The following is a 14,974-nucleotide window of genomic DNA, read 5'->3' on the forward strand; positions in this document are numbered from 1 at the left end:
CTAAAACTACTACTACTGCACGAGTACTTCTGCTACTACTACTACTCCCACAGTTTACATACATGTTTACAACATATACAAACAATACCTTCTACTACTACGCACTACTGCTACTATTCTACGACTAATTCTTTGAGCTTTAATCCAGTCTGACTGTTCATTTTATACATATATTCTTCATTATTGACAGCTAAGTTGCATCATTTGTGATCTTGTTGTTTTATTATACCGCACAACCTTTAACTTGATTAAAATCTCTTCTCCGCGTCTTCGTTAAGTGCAGCACATTTTACAGCACTGACTTGGTCCAACTTTCTAAGCACAGTTTGGATGTGACAGAGTTATGGCTGATCTCCTCTGGCCTGCTTATACACGCTGAAATAATACGCTCTATAAAGAGAACCTTCATTAGAGGAATTCGGCGGCCTAATCTGCGCCGTTATGAGCCCGCAGATTTACAATGTGCTGGACTCATTTCACACTGAGACTATTACGAGATGTGAGATGGACAGGGAGGAGGACGGGGCCCGACTGACCACAGTTACTCTGCGCCTTTTGATTTAACAGGCTCGGAGAATAAAGCTGAAATTACAGTTTGAGCCTGAATCTCTTTAGTTGGGCTTGGCACAGTAATATACCTATACATCCATGTCGACTATACAACTACCCTATAGTTGATGGGAGATTGCTTAAAGTGCGTAAGACAGGTTTTTACGATTTTCTAATTTTGACTATTTGGTGTATTTATACCTGTTGTACATATCAAAGTTTGTTCATATCTACTTGATCGTAGTAGTAGGTATTTGTAGGTATTTGTGGAGAATATGTCAAGAAAATGACAGGAAGTGACATCACACGAGTACTCTTTGGGGCAGCGGTGACTCAGTGATTAGAGCGCTCATCCACCAACCTTAAATCAGAGGATCGATTCCCACTCGGACCAACGCATACTGACATTTCACCCATTTTGCTTGGTGAGAATGTGGTGATAGTATATAAAAATGTCTGGCTCTGTCCCTGCGCTTGAGAGCAAGAGAGAGTGAGGATTAGAAAGAAAGACGCACACTCCAGGTTCCTTTTTAAATGTACATTAGCCGTGCTGATATATTTGCTGAATGTTGCCACCGGTTAAGCGCTTTTAGGTACTTTTACTGGACTGAATAAAAACTGCAGTCCAAACTACATTGGAAACCAAACTACTTTTTAAAATGGACGAGCTGGGGCAGGGGTCAGAGAATGCCAACACTGGGAAAAAAACTGACTAATGTGCGGGAACAGTTAAGTCCTTTATCAGGTAAGAAAAATGCGAGTGATCAAAATAAACCAGTGTAGAGTAGACCTACCCTCCCCCTTCATGATGGTCTCCGGGGTAGTGGTCCATGTCTGTCCCGGGAAGAGGGTGCACGGGCGGCGGGGGCAGCGGCACATTAGCCCAGTTTGACCCGTTGGCTTTGCTTTGCTTGGACCCGGCCTTGGCCTTCTTCTTCTTCCCACCTTTCCCACCTAAACAGATACAAGAAACAGTGTGAGGCTGAGTTTCGCACCCCTTCCATTCATTCATCCATCCATGGTATAAAAGCAAATTAGAATAGCACAAATAACCGCTGAAAACTCTGAACATAACCTTGGAGCGTCCACACACCGCATTTCCAGCTTTCAATGGGCCTGTACTGAAAGCCTCAAGGTCTACTCGGATGAAAAGCTTGCAAGCGATTGATTGATTGGCTGGAAAACCTCACATCTCCATAGAAACAAGAACAGAACCAGCGCTCTAACATTCCACCCCTCCCTTTTTTCACTGTACAATGAATGGCCATCCTCATAATGAATGCCCGTGTGGTGTCAGTGCGCCCCTAATGGAATTCACTGGGAGTCTATTACTACTTCCATTTCTTTTATTACAGCGACTAGTGGCTAACCCCGTGCTAACCCTGGGATCTCCCAGCACAATCCATCTTTATAAAGCTGCCAGCCGGGGTCAATATTCCTCTTATTCCATTTGGAAGAAACCTACTTTTTTACATTCGATTTCTTTCTTCTTTTACACCCAAATCTGTTTTTAAGCAAAGATATATGGCAGTACAGTAGGCATCTGTCTGAGAGCTGGGCGGGTGGGGAGTGTTGACACTTCAATCACGGTAATATCATTTAGAGCCGCAATGGAAAAGCATAGATTTTGCAGTTGTCAACTACAGAGGCGATCGATGGCAAAAAAGCTAACTTGAAATTGAATGATATGGCTAATCTTCATAATCAGGTTGTAAATGGATTGTTAGCAAATTCTTATAATAAGAGTGTTATGGTGATGGATTTTGTGAACAAATGTTTCACCAAGTTGTTGTTGGCAGACCATATGGAGTTAAATTAGGCTGTTTTACTGAAAATATTAAGCTCCAAGACCTAAATATTAGATGTAAAATGAGGACTAATATGTTTAATTGGAGAGCACAATAGCTGTTTTCTATTTTAAAGTTGCACTATAGCCACATTTCGACTGGCCCCTTAGTCCAGATCGCCTAGGAGCGCTTTGGAACATCACCCAAACATAACTAATGTTTTCTTAACAAATAAAATCTACATTGTACCTGAATTATACTTGTTAATCATTAGGCTGATCTCTTTAGTAATTCCAAGTTTGTGAGTGTAAACAGTAAACTACTTCTGATTGATCTTCAAATTTGTCTGCATTTATTTTACTTCTGCCCCTCAACGCAACATTTTAACATATCTTTATGAAAAACATTTAGTTTTGATTTTGTATGATGCCTTTTGCGCTGGAAATATAATATTTTTGATCCTGTGGCGTGCGTCGATAAACAGGAAATGGCTGCTAATGCTAATGTGCGCTAGCTTTGTCTTGCTAAGCATGTGGGCTCAACATCACTGGAAATACAGTGCTTTATCACAAGATCAAGTCAGCGTTTGGTGAGTCATTGTTATTTTCTGTTTGTATCAGGTTTCTGCCATCTTCTTTTCACCTTCTCACCATGTTGTCTTTCATCCTGGTGTGTAGCTCCGTCTAAAGCGAGCCAGATTTGTACCAGTTACTCCATTTGGATTGCTTGAACAGGGTTAGATAATTAGTAAATAAAGTCTAAAACCGTGAGTCTAACCCATTGACATTAATTGTTATATTTTTTCCATTGTCCCCATTGTCCTAAATTGAGAATTCCTCAATGAGCACTGTTTAAAACATTTGCACTCAACACAAATTCCTCTTCTATATCTAGTCGAGGTTGGAGAACAGGCCTTGTTCTGTCGGAGAGGACCAGGCGCAGCTTCATTTCACATCGCTTTTATTGCCACGGCGCTCTATTTTTCATATTTGCTTGAGCTGTTCTAATTTCCTCTTCTGACCATCCATTCCTTTTCAAGAGGCTCATTTACAATATTGATGTTAGCCGGAGTGCACGGGGAGCTAGGACGATGAAACAATTACATCTGCGAAACATTTATTGGTAAAAGTCAAGCATTGCCCTCGGATATGATTAGAAAACCCAATTACTTCAGCCTGTACTTAGACAAGCGCAGTGACAGTAGTGTGTGCCCGCGGCGTACAGTGCTAGCCTTCATTACTGCTGGGCTTTATTCGTCATTGTCTGGTGGTTCTGTGTGTGGACCAGATCATCTCCAGGCCATTTGGGGATCATTTGGAGTCTTGTAGTAATCATGGAATGTTAGACAGAAACTCCTATATTTGTGGTCAGTTTAAGGCAATGCTTTATGGTATGAAATGAAGGCAGTAAAACAGAAAAAAATATTTTGTGTTTTATTGTGGTTTGTGTTCAGTTGAGTTGAGAGAGACAGAACAGGGTTGGAATACAAAAATGCTCATAATTAGTCCGGTGATGGTTTATGGACTTAAAAGCTGTTATAGTGCACTTATTCACAGAGCAACTCGGACACTACAGGTCACCTGACTCAGCTAAACAGGCAAAACATGGATTTCTGTAATAAATATTTAACCGGTCCATCTAGTACGCGCCCGTACTAACATCAATCATCCAAGTTTTAATCAAGAAGGATCTCACGTATATAAAAACATACTGGATTATTCACCTTTTATTTATTGGCGGTTTATCCTGTTGTGACCTATAACCGATATTTACAGATAATTAGATTTTAAAACACTTAGTAATGCTTGCTTTAGTTAAAGTACAGATCACCCATTCCTTTTTTTCCCTGTAATTATCTGGGATATAAACATATTGTTTGCCTAAATGCTCTCCTATTTCCATTTAGACTCATGAGGCTGTTCAAAAAGGCAAATCTGACACTCACAGACTAGGGCATTGGAAAAAAATATTGGTGGCAAATATCAGCCATTTTATCTTTTTTTATTTTATCAGCTAATACTGATATCGGGTAAAACTTTCTGATATCAACCAATAGCTCTTCTACTAGAACAGATGTAATATTGCCCATACCTAGATAATTCATAATCATTGGTCAAGAGAGTGCTGACTTCAAAAATGGCATGACCCCTAAATAGTGCCATGTAAATAAATGAACAGAAGCCCATTACCCTCAGCCTAACCTCAGCCTGAAAGACAAACGTCTCCGAAACCACTCCTTGCAGATTTGATCACAGAGTTCTGCTTCTCTGTCCTATAAATGACATTGTAATTCTCTCGTCGCTCGCGGTGAAGTCGGCACCATTCTGGAAGAGGAGGCTTTTTGCCACTTTATCCATCCGAGCATCTCCAATGGTGTGTTCCCAGACCCTTGCGCGCACACACACACACACGCACACGCACACGCACACGCACACACACACACACAGAGGAGCGGTGAAGGCAGCCGATTGTAATCATTTTTCCCTCTGATTAAAATGTCTTGTTTTTCATGCCCCAATAATCGGTTGACTTTTATTCGCCAGCACGACACCAATGTACACTGGGGGAGACAGGAGGAAATACAATCATGCAGAAGGGTTCACATGCATCCTGGAGAGTATTATTAGAAGTATTTTGAGAAACAGCCATGAATTCAATCATGGGAGTTGCATGTTTTGTATGATTATTCAAATGTAAAATAGAACAGGTAGTAACACGACTGCTGTAATATACTTAATGGACAAATATTACACATTGTTTCCACATCAAAAACATATCCGGAGTCGCAGTTAGTTCATTCATGCTTGTTTAATTTAATCCTATTTAAGTTCCCTTCACTATGATACACACAAAAACACTATCAAATGTTGTGATTAGGGATGCGTACCGCTACGACGGACCGGATCTGGACTTGTAAAAACGTTTCGGTTCAGGTCCAAAAATAACTAAAACCCGGTGATTCGGTTCTGGACTCATATAAAATATAACATTGACAAACTATATCCTTTTTGTTCTAGAATCTAGTCCATTTTAAACCTTCCATTGATCGCGAAATTTGCGCTGGAAAAGACTGGTAAACACTGGTAAACACTGCCATGCGCCGCCGTCAATAGCGCACACGGACCCTAATTAGCGACGCACGCGTCTTCCGGGCAGAAGTTGAAGCCGGCGAAATAAGTTTAAAGATGCGAGCGGCAGAACCGTGTATCCACATGCGAACATTGAAGCGGCAGCCGGTAAGATTGCTGGCTTTATTTTAACTGTTTTAGGCTGTGGCCGCCGCGTGCGATGTTATGATCGTTAATATGCTGCGTGCGACGCCGCGTGTTAAAGGGGCGGGGTCAGCGTGGGTTCTTGTCTGGGTCTTTGGTCTGGGTGTAATATGAATGAAATAACTTAAATAACTAAGAAATAACTGAAATTACTAAGTGTTATGTTGTGGTCTGATGTATTTGGCATTAAGTAAATACAAAGTAAAGTCAAAGTAATATTGCTTAATTGCTGCATTCATTAATTGGAGTTTATATTTTGTAAAAGTATTTTGTATTTGTATTCTACAGTTGTTAAATATGGTCTGGTGTTTAATGCTGCTAATATGATGTATTATTTTGATGTGTTGTGTAAAATATTTTCATATTCTACTTTTGAAGTTGATTGCTTTATAGTGATTCATTTTACACTGTGACTTAATTATTTACACTGGTGTATTGTCTGTTTGAAGGTTTTTACCTGACTTTTAATGCCCATGGATCTGCAACATTAAAGAGTGGAAATGTGTCTAAAGGCACATTGTATCAGATGAAACAGCTGCTTTGACCCTTGACCCAGACTGACTCTTGTCAACAATACTCAACATGCTCTTGTTGTTGAGTTGAGTCTTGAGTTGTTCCTCAAGTAATGTGTGTTGACTGTTAAGCTATAGTTTAGCAGCTAGCTAGTAGCTTGTGATTTGTAAGTTGTAACTTCTGTTAAAAACAGTGAATAAACCAGACAAGTTGAGTTTATTTCAATCTGCAGTTGTGTTTGATAGTCGTCCTTGTTCAAGTGTCTTCAACTTAATTTAGCCAAGTAGCTTGTGTTACGCTGTTATAACATTATGTAAATATGGCATGGTTTAGGTCCAGACCTAATGAGTCCGGACCTGAACCTAAACCTTTGGATTCGAATCCGGACATGAATCTGACCGCGGGTTTAGGTATGCATCCCTAGTTGTGATGTTAAGATTACTTCCATCTGATACTAAGCAATATTATGGTAAACATTGCTCTATTGATTTTGTACAAGAATCTCGTATTAAAATGCATTGAAACTCCTCTATTATTAATAATTTTACATTGGCTAGCATTACTTTTTCTCCACCCCAGCTTGTTCATATGTTCAGGAAACCAAAAATATGTATTGAATTTTTTAATGTTAAGTATTAATATTTTATTTCAAGTTTAGTCCAGTTAAGTCTGAGTTTTGATTTGGTGAATGTGCAAGTGTGAACATCCTCTCTGCACTCTGCATCAGCATCAGCACCCACACACACCACAGCACACACCACACACAGCACAACCACACGCACACACACATACAGCAGTGATAGAGCAAAGCGTGAATGAGAGAAGCCGACCTGAGAGGCTGCTGCGCTCTGAGCTGCCTGAGCTGAAGTCCTGCGATTGGTTGTGGGGGATTCTGTTAGACAGTCCCTCGGCCAATCGGTGGTCAGGGATGAAAAGGAGGGCTAAAGGGGGAGAGGTTAAAGGGTAAAAACCACAGTGGTGTGAGCTGATTGGCTGAGAGCACAGGCACATGCATACATGCAAAGCAATGACCAATCAGAAAGCAGCACTCACCTGGTCATGGAACCAGGACATTCACCCAGGATATTTTTATTTAACTTTTATGATTAGGATTTGTTCTTGTTCTGTCACAACCACTGTTCCAATCAATTGCTAGAAAAAAGTACTTAAAATAAGTTTTATTGCAATATATGTGTTTCATGAGTATGATAACTTAATACTAAAAATTACTTTTTTGGTACTAAAATTAACAAGTAGGATGCAATATTTGCCAAGTATAGTTATTCCTTCAAGTTTATAAGTCTCATAAACTGAGAAGCTTTGAAAATTTGTCTCCAAATCTTATTTTGATTTAAAAACACATGTTAAAGGACTAATCGTCTGGACACTAAGGGAGGTTTTGGGTGTATATCCACCCAAGACCATTTTGGATTATATAAAGGGCAGTGTAACACACGGCTGGTGTCACTATTTACCTGGTTTTCCTGATTTTTCTCAGGCTGGTAAATGTCTAAGTTTATTACTACTAGAGAGTTGTGGGTGGGCTTGTGGGAAAGTCTCAAGTTTGCCACACGCTACAGAAGTTTGGAAACATAATTATTGTTTAATATGTGGTTGGACTTTGCTACAATTCAAAATGAAGCTTTAAAGTTCAAGGACAAGGAGTCTACAGAGGGAAAGCCAGGAGGAAAGATATAACAAACTTAAAACACACATTCTGTCTCTTTAGTTATTTAGACTTACTGTTGTTGCACGAGCCCTTTTCCGGTAGCGAGTAGCCCAGGCTGGCCATCTCCTGCTTAGCCTGCAGTGAGGCCTTCCACTGTGGGTCCGGCAGCTCCACGGCCAGCTCGTGGATGCTGGATGAGTGCAAGATCTGGGTGGTGGCATAGGGCGTGGCCTGGGACGTCTGGCTGGGGCTGTTGTAGCTGGTTTTGCTGGTGAAGTCTATGGAGCTGTAGATGGCTCCGTCTGACAGCATGGTGGCGCTCTTTTCCTGGGGTGTGGAGTGGTCTGTGGAGTCATTCAGAACAGGTTATAAAGGTTGTCATTTGGACGCTGTTTTACAAATTAAGACGTTTAAACTTAATTCCAAAAGTAATATTCAATCTGATGGAAATGGTTTGAGCAGCAGGATTTATTCTCTTGAGCTCTGATTGGTTCTACCCAAAGAGAGGAGTTATAACTGAAACTTGTCCTGTCCTTGTATACAAGTCAGACAGTTTGACTTTTACAGCTTGCCGTTAAGGCCTTAGAGCTTTAAAGTACATCATTAGTATTTGACTGGTTTGATTTCCGCCAAGGGATTATGAGGCTGTTTAGACTGAAGGAAGGTTGTATTTTAGACCACCTTTCCTATTTAAAGATAGATTTTCTTTCTTAAGAAAACTTCACCTTTCTTTCAAACCATTCTTCAAACGTGTGATTTGTGGCTTGTAGATAAAGATGCACCACCTGCTGTAAACCTGAATTTGAGTGCCTTATGTATTGATACAGTCTTTTGTCCAGAGGCTGTTTGGTCTCGCCAACACCCTTTTGACACCATGGCAGAAATCAAACCAAGATGTTTTTCTATACCCCTGCAGCGTCTTGCCTTAAATAAACATGAAGGAGAACAGGGTTTGGGACGATCAGATGCTGCTATAGAATGATACACCACAGGGCGTATTCAGGCCAATGTCGGACATCTTCAAACCTGCTTTTAACTGCTTTCCCCCTGTGAACCCATCCTCCCTCTGCTCCCCTGTCTCCCCTCCTTCTCAGCAGGCTTTGTATTCATCTCCACCATATCCATAATCTGTCAAATAATTCGGTTGGAAACGGCAGCGTGGCGTGAGGGAGAAAATGCAGAAGTGTCCACATGTGCGGGAGGAGGGTGAGCTTGTCCTTCACGAATGGCTGCTCAGGACCATCACCATCCCTCCCACCCTTCCTCCCCCTCTCTCCCACCCTCCCCTGCTCTATCGTTCAGCATGTACAAGCTGGTGCTGTCTGCCATTACTCAGCTGCTGTGTGTGTGGGAGGCACATGTGTGAAAACGGAACATGAGTATGTGGGAGAAGTCCTCGTCATGGTTTAGTCCTGTTAAAGACCTGATTTAGGCCGGTTAGTGACCTAGTTTGTCATTGTCAAGTCCTGTTCTTGACATGGTTTACTCCTGGTTTTGACTTGAATTTTTTTGTTTTTCTTCCAACTTTAGTCCTGGTGTGTATGTGATTATGTGTATGTTCACACTTGCTGTTTGTTTTGGCCTTATTTGTGCCAATTTCAGTCTAATGTTGACTTGTTTTGGTCCTGTTTTAGTCCTTGTTTTGTCCTGGTCTAGTTCTGGTTTAGTTTAAGGTTTAGTCCTGGTTTAGACTCAATGTAGTGAATGTGCAAGTGTGAACGCACCCTTAGTCTTGGTTTAGCCCTGGTTAAGACCTGATTAAATTCTGTTTTATACCTAGTTTAGGCCGGGTTTAACCATGGTTTATACTTGATACAGTATTTTTGAGACAAAGCATAGTCCTGTTTTAGGCTGCTTTGGCACTTAAATATTCACCACATCAAAATTGAGACTAAAACAGGACTAATCCTGAAACTAAACCTGAACTAGATCGGACTAGGACTAGATCAAGACCAAAATTAGGTCTACATCAGAACTGAAGTGTAAACACACCCTTAACCCTGGGGTTTAGGCATGATTTATTTGTGGTTTAGGCCTGCTTTTAGACCCAGTACGCTCCTGTTTTAATCCTGCTTTAGACCTGGTTAAATCCTGATTCAGACCTGATTTAATCCTGCTTTCAACCTGGTTCAGTCCAGGTTTGGACTTGATTTTTGCCTCAGTTAAAAAATCTGTTAAACTTCTATAAGTGATTTAGTTCTGGTTTAGACTTCATTTACTCCTGATTTCCACCTGACATAGTCTTAATTTGTCATTGACAAGTCCCTCAAGTGGTTTAGTTTGCTAGTCATGTGTAGACATGACATTTGCTAGTCATGTTCTTAACCTGCTTTAGTCCTTGTTTACACCCAATTCTATCTTGTTTTTGGCTTTGTAAGTTTAGTCTTGTTTTAGACCTGATTTAGTCCTGCTTTATCCTGGTTTGTCATTGTCAAGGCCGTCTAGTGGTTAAGTTCTTTTTAGACATTTAGTCATCCTGTTCTTTAGCATAAAACAATGTAGGGGAAAATATGTTTTGTCATGGTTGAATACCATGCATTTTAGATTCTTTATATTTATGACAAGGCAATTAAGATTGCTGACAGGGACGTGATTTATGAACCATAATTTGAGTCAACATTATCCAACAGGAAGAAAAACAAACATGTATTAGTTTATGCAAATAAGGAGACTCAGACTGCACTGTTGGATAGCAATGATGCTACATTAAAAAATAGCACTTTTCACTGAAGATGAAAAGGGAGATACTTCAAGAAGACAGCAGTTTGGAGTTTGGATCCCGATCAATGGCTGCGAGTCTCTGACACTTAAAAGCAGTGAAAAAGTGCCACAACAAACTTTGGCCCTTTACATCTAAGTGTTCTTGTCCACAGACGCACGGCCAAGCCCTCAAAGCTTTCAAGAGCACGCACTTTGTGTCTGATACTAAACTATAGCACCTGGACAGTAGGAAATGAATATTAAGTCTGCAAGTAAATAATGTTTATTAGTATAGCCACATGATGAATGGGAACTATTGTAAACTATTTCCTGAAACATTTCTTGGAGTCTTCTGAATCCATTTCTGTAGACAAACAGGGTTTTGGGGGATGTTATAGAAGAATAATCCTTTTAAAGCTCGGTTTTGGTCAAACCCACAGCACAGCAGAACATGGTAGAGCAGTTTCTGTCCCTGGTAGAGGACCCTGGTAGAGGACCCGAGTTTGAGATTTTTTATTTTTCATTTATTCTTTTCTTTTACACCCCATATGAAGATATATTTTTCTCATTAGTATAGAACAAATAAAATCCTCCAGTCTTGCGTCACTTGTGCATGTGTATGTGAGACCGACCTGAGCGTCCGAAGTTGCTGAGCTCGTTTGGGCCCCCGGAGCTGCTATTCACAGGGAGGCTGGGGGCCGGCCACGAGTCCGCTAACCAGGGGTACGAGGGGTCAGAGGAGGAGAGCAGGCCTGGACGACTGTGAGGAGTGAGAGAGAGAAAAGGTAAGGACAACCAGGAGAGGGATGTCAAGGGCAGAGGAGAGTTCTTTTTAATACATATTATATATATATATATATATATATATATATATATATATATATATATATATATATATATATATATATATATATATATATATATATGTTATATATATAGTTATATATATCTTTATTTTTACATCAAGGAACCATTCACTTATTCACTTTCACATTTAAAGCCAGTGTTTCCCAACCAGAAGCGCAGGGCACTCTTTCAAAGAAGACATAATGTATTTTTTATGTGAAACAAAACAAAATTATCTCACATGTCCATATGAAAGTCATTTTCAATGTCTAGAGTTTCTCAGACCAGCTCCTTAGATTGAAAATTACTTTCAAATGGAAGTCGAAACGTCTTGATTTTAAAACATTGTTCAGATGACTACCTTTGAAAATAATTCAATGCTAAAATAGAGAGGTTCAATGCATGTGGAATATTTTAATTAAAGTAATTCTATGAGACAAATATGAAATGTACCCTCCACCAGAGAGTTACACAGTGCACCTTTAAACATTGATCTTTCACCCCAGCCAAACCATCCCTAAAATTGCTGTCTCGTTGTTGCCGTGCACCAAACCTTTTATGTTGATAATGCCTTAATTTCAGTCTGCACTTCCTCCTGCACGCTTTGTAAGTGTTCACTAATGCCCACGCGTTTAACCCAACCCCCATTTTCTCCTCTCGGGCCCATAAACACGTGATTTACACCTTTGCTTCTGAATTAATATCCCGCACTCTGCTTATTTACGAGACGCCGCTGTCACAAGTATTTACGATGCGGCACCCATCAACTGCCTGCCTCCAAATCAGATCCACCCACCAAGGTTGCCATCCATCCACACACCCAGGCCAGGGTAAGAAGTTTGGGGGATGACTCGCCGCAGTTCGCCCCCCAAACTGTCCCAATGCGCCAATCGCTCTTATTCTAATTATCTGTAGTGAGGGAGTTTTGATAGATCCAAGGACAAGAAGGCCGTTTTGGACCGTCAGAGTCTTAGTGTGGACTTGGGGTGAAGGAGCTCAGTCAAGTGCAGAGGAGAGAGCATTCGAGAGAATTAATGATGTGATTACTATGAGAGGAAAACAAATGTTCTTTAGTCAATGTGAGCTAGAAGCAGGACTAGATTCAAACTGTGTCTGATTATGGCAGAAATATAACCATATTATTTGAGGTAAAGTTACATATTTTACTAAAACAAACAATACAAGTTTATAATTGTACTTCCTGGTTGGACATGCACAGTAAATGTGACTTGTGTGTCTAAGGTAGGTGCTAGGTGACTAGTGAGCTCTAAACCATACCTTACATAACATTTCTGTGCTAAATATTCAGGTAATGCTTGTTCTATAATGTCTATGGCATAAATCTATAACGGAATCCTGTGTGTAATAAAATCAAATGAAATTACATTGTAACATTAACATTGTATAAAACGCTGTAATAATCGAGTCAGTAGAGATGTGCGGCAAGTGTGGTGATGGTCTGAGGGAGACAAGATGGCCTCCACCCCCAGCATCAGCAGCAGGACAGGGGAGATGTACGAGCTCATAAACACGCACGCGCCTCATAAACGTGCACATGTCTGAGGCGCAGCCTTCTATGTGGATGAGTGACTGAGCGCTCTTCCCTCAGGGCCATCCCCAAACCCCGCCAGAGTGGAGCTGTTCTCTCATTAGAACCACTATGGCCATGTCACCGAGCCTATTACCTGGGGCTAGAGTCACTCGGGACTCCCCTGAGACTCAACCGGTCCTCCACAGCTCAGACACAAAGCCCCATCAGACAGACTGAGACAAGCTCGCTCGTGTACTGCAAAAGAGTGGAGTGTACGGCATTTCTTAACCTGTGGTGCCAGTTTATAAAAACGACATGTCAAAAACTTTTTCTCCAGTTATTTCATATTGAACTATAACATAAGTAGATATGTGGCTCCTACTGTACTGCTAACAATGCTCTCAATCAGGCTTTTCTTCACAGCGGCAGCAGCTTGGACCATCTACCCATCATCTCCTCTGACATTGCTTTTCACCAGAGCAACACGAAACACTTGTAATGTTTTTATTCTATGATTAGAAAGTAATATATATATACTTTCCTCATAGTTCATCAATTTATCTCAGCTCTTTAGCTGCTGCCCTTCCCCACCTGCTGCATCCATCCGTCCCTCCCCACCTGCTGCACCCATCCGCCCCTCCCCACCTCCTCTTTTGGTGAGAGTCACTTCAGTCGAGAGTCACACTTCAGTCTTCAGAAAGAGAGCCTAAATAGTCCAATGCAAACTGGTGTATAATAACAAACAAAGCATTGCTGTATTTTTCAATGTAGTCAAGTGTCTGTGAGGGTTGAACTGACGATCTGCTGTTTTTGGGGCCACCACTTGACTTCAGAAGGACCACATGTGGTGGGTGGAGACTTGGACACACCCTCCAGAAGAAATTAGAAAAGCATTGCTGATGTGAAAATTGCATAAAAAATGTGCCCTCTGGTGTTCAAAAGTGGGGCTGTTATAGTTATGTAAATGTTTAAACCATGCCCCTTTAAGCACTTCATATTTTAGTCTTCTCTCAGATCTTATTGCTGTTGAACAAGTTCCAATATGCCCAGAAAAATAGACTAACATGCTAACCAGCAGCTAGCATCATCTCTTATTGGCTTTTATCAATTTCACTCAAACTCAGTCTCCAAAGTCAAACGCTCCCTTGTGCCCCAATCTGGCGACGATTCATCTTCCGCGAATCATTTCTCGTATGATCGATTAAGTGCGATCGTTCAGTCAGGGCAATTTAGCCGCAGCCAATCAGAGCGTCGGGATCCTGGTGGCTCCATTTGCTATTGTCTAATTAATGCAGCAAACACGGAGGATAACAAATGAATATGAGCGCACTGACGTCGAGCCCTGCTCTGGGCCAGATGGAGAAGTGCAAACATCTGGGAGGCTGCAGAACATAAGATATGAACAAGGGGCAGTTATGCAGATGCCATTGTTTGTGAGCATCAGCCCTTTAGAGATAAACATGTTATTTTCCTCCTTTCAGTATTTTTTATTGCTAATGTTGGTTTCTCTTAAAGGAGACTGATTGTTTATTTATTTTTCATTAGCTTTTACTTTGGCGTCTCATGTTTTGGAACATTAAATAATGTATGTATTGAAAAGCACATTACTTTGCTCAGTCTTAGCACTCCTATTGGCAGCAGAGGGAATTACCATGAGAAAAACAAACAAAAACTAGCCATTTGCAACCTGAAATGACATGCTAATACAAGTATGCAGTTGTTATAAATGCAATCTAATGGTAGAAATGTTCAGATCAAGTCTGGTAGTGGTTTATAGACTAAAAAACAGCACAAGAGACCACCGGATCTCTACTTTTGATGTCTCAAATCTGGGATGTTTGAAACCATATGTTTTTTGAGGCTCAGAGCAAGAAGACATTGTAAACAAGTTTAATGAAACAAGCGTGGATGAAGCTAAATACAACTGTAGGTATGCATCTGATGAGAGAACAATGTTCAGAAACTCAAAAACGGTACATTTTGCATATGTGTCATGTAGAGAATGTCTTCTCACTCAGATCTAAACATACTTTGGTAATCGCTAGGTCTCTTAAACCCTCAGTGAACCAGTGTGCCAAAGCGGAGACGAATTAGCCACACTACAGTG

At 40.8% G+C, this 14,974-nt stretch overlaps 1 protein-coding gene across 5 annotated transcripts in view; it reads right to left on the bottom strand.

The window, feature by feature from the left end:
* Positions 1 to 14,974, bottom strand: part of robo2 (roundabout, axon guidance receptor, homolog 2 (Drosophila)) — a 614,701-nt gene that overhangs the window by 26,160 nt on the left and 573,567 nt on the right. For 4 of the 5 annotated variants that reach the window (XM_072460471.1, XM_072460462.1, XM_072460445.1 and 1 more), the window contains 4 exons: positions 11,123 to 11,250; positions 7,865 to 8,134; positions 6,952 to 7,062; positions 1,344 to 1,503 (listed from right to left, as the gene is read on the bottom strand). In XM_072460471.1, coding sequence (XP_072316572.1) covers positions 1,344 to 1,503; positions 6,952 to 7,062; positions 7,865 to 8,134; positions 11,123 to 11,250 — 669 coding nt within the window. The remainder of the gene's footprint in view (positions 1 to 1,343; positions 1,504 to 6,951; positions 7,063 to 7,864; positions 8,135 to 11,122; positions 11,251 to 14,974) is intronic. The other variant, XM_072460480.1, reaches the window with a different exon arrangement.

The sequence above is a fragment of the Eucyclogobius newberryi genome, unplaced genomic scaffold (assembly GCF_026437365.1).
Source record: "Eucyclogobius newberryi isolate DKJ021-1_F unplaced genomic scaffold, fEucNew1.0.hap1 SCAF_10, whole genome shotgun sequence".
In the NCBI taxonomy this organism is placed as follows: Eukaryota; Metazoa; Chordata; class Actinopteri; order Gobiiformes; family Gobiidae; genus Eucyclogobius; species Eucyclogobius newberryi.